This window comes from Coprinopsis cinerea (assembly GCF_000182895.1).
Source record: "Coprinopsis cinerea okayama7#130 chromosome Unknown cont3.66, whole genome shotgun sequence".
NCBI lineage: Eukaryota > Fungi > Basidiomycota > Agaricomycetes > Agaricales > Psathyrellaceae > Coprinopsis > Coprinopsis cinerea.
In genome coordinates this window covers 1,476-3,120 of record NW_003307479.1, presented here as the reverse complement: position 1 = coordinate 3,120, position 1,645 = coordinate 1,476, and the positions used below count along the sequence as shown (strand labels likewise).

At 54.3% G+C, this 1,645-nt stretch overlaps 1 protein-coding gene across 1 annotated transcript; it reads left to right on the top strand.

The window, feature by feature from the left end:
* Window positions 1-47: 47 nt before the first annotated feature.
* On the top strand, window positions 48-1,433 carry CC1G_15838 (FAD binding domain-containing protein; the record flags this gene model as incomplete). The annotated part of the gene is made up of 6 exons (XM_002909972.1): window positions 48-102; window positions 154-299; window positions 352-421; window positions 478-753; window positions 831-886; window positions 936-1,433. The coding sequence occupies 6 exons, from the start codon at window positions 48-50 to the stop codon at window positions 1,431-1,433; spliced, it is 1,101 nt and encodes a 366-aa protein (XP_002910018.1).
* Window positions 1,434-1,645: the final 212 nt, after the last annotated feature.

The window sequence follows — 1,645 nt, the reverse complement described above, 5'->3', positions numbered from 1 at the left end:
TAGGATAACCCGTTCGTCTCATCATCCGCAACACTGGTCACGACTTCATGGACCGTTCGACGGGCTACGGATCTCTCGCTATCAACGCTCATTTGTTCAAAGGTTCGTATGCACGATTTCTCGCCGCTACTCCCTCGTTCAACGTTCTCCTAGACGTCACCTTCCATGCTAATTACACGAGACCTGGATGGTACAGTGGTCCTGCTGTCACCGTTGGCGCTGGAATTCAGGGTCGTGAGCTGTCGAGGCTGGGGAATCAGCAGAATCCCCCGGTGGCCGTCGTGACTGGAGAGTGCCCGGTCAGTCCCTCTCTCTATCGCGGGTCTCGACGTACCTGACACTTCTTCGAAGACCGTCGGCTTCGCTGGTGATTATATTCAAGGTGGAGGACACGGCCCTCTGGCTTCGTACTACGGAATGGGTATGCTCGCGTTCCTGAAGATTGGTGTACCACGATCGCTGATTCCACGACTTCAGCTGCTGACCAAGCCTTCTCGTTCGAGGTCATCACTGCGGACGGCGAGTATCGCACCGCCAACGTCGTCGAGAATCCCGACCTCTTCTGGGCCCTACGAGGTGGTGGACCATCCACCTTCGCCGCCATCGTTTCCGCCACTGTCAACACCTTCGCCGAAATCCCCATGGCAGGCGTTATCATGCAGCTCAACACCTTTAACCAGGACACGTTCTGGAAGGGCTTCGCTGCCTTCCACAACCTCGCCAACCACTTCGTCAACAACGGCAGTTCGTCTCGTACGAGCTCTTCGGCGCCAGTCTTGACATTTGACCGTTCGTCGGGCCGAACATGAACACTGCGGGAATCAACCAAGTTCACCAACCTTTCTACGACCAACTTCGAACTCTTGGAGTTCAGTATAGCACGACGGTGAGGGAGTATCGCACGTTCTACGACCTTTACATTGACATGTTCCAAGATGAAACCGCCGGTGACACTCGCTCGTCGGAGGTTGCCTATTCACCAAGCAGGATATCGCCCAGCACGGGAACCAGATCGTCGACGCCATTCGACGCGCAGGTGGAGGTATCATCGGGCACATCGTTGGACCAGGCTTCGGGTCGACAACGCCGTCCACCCTGCCTGGCGTAACGGTTCCTCCTTCAGTATCACCAACGTCATGCTCCCCAACACCGCTGGCTCGCTCTCGCAGATCCCCGCTGCTCAGCAACGTCTTACGAACGAGATCGATGGACCAATTCGAGCTGCTAGTCCGTACGGTGCTGCGTATGTGAATGAGGGGAATTTGGAGGAGCCGAATTGGCAGGAGGCGTATTGGGGGAGTAATTATCCAAGGCTGAATGCGTTGAAGGAGGAGTGGGATCCGCTAGGGGTGCTCTATGCGAGGACGACGCCTGTAACGGAGCTTTGGGAGGTTATTGATTTTAATAGGCGGTTGTGTAAGCGACGGGGCTGAACGAGGGTTGTGGTCGTTTAGAGCTGGGTGTGTACTCGGTTGGAATGAATATGATCTCATTTTGCATCGCTTCACAGGTGTCCAAGTTCAGTTGAATCGATTGTGATGGTCCACTTAAGGGTCCAACCGTAATGTATATGTATACGCCCCCGCGTGTATACTATACAGTTACAGTTGAATATACAGTATAAACGGTATATATATTCCGAGGC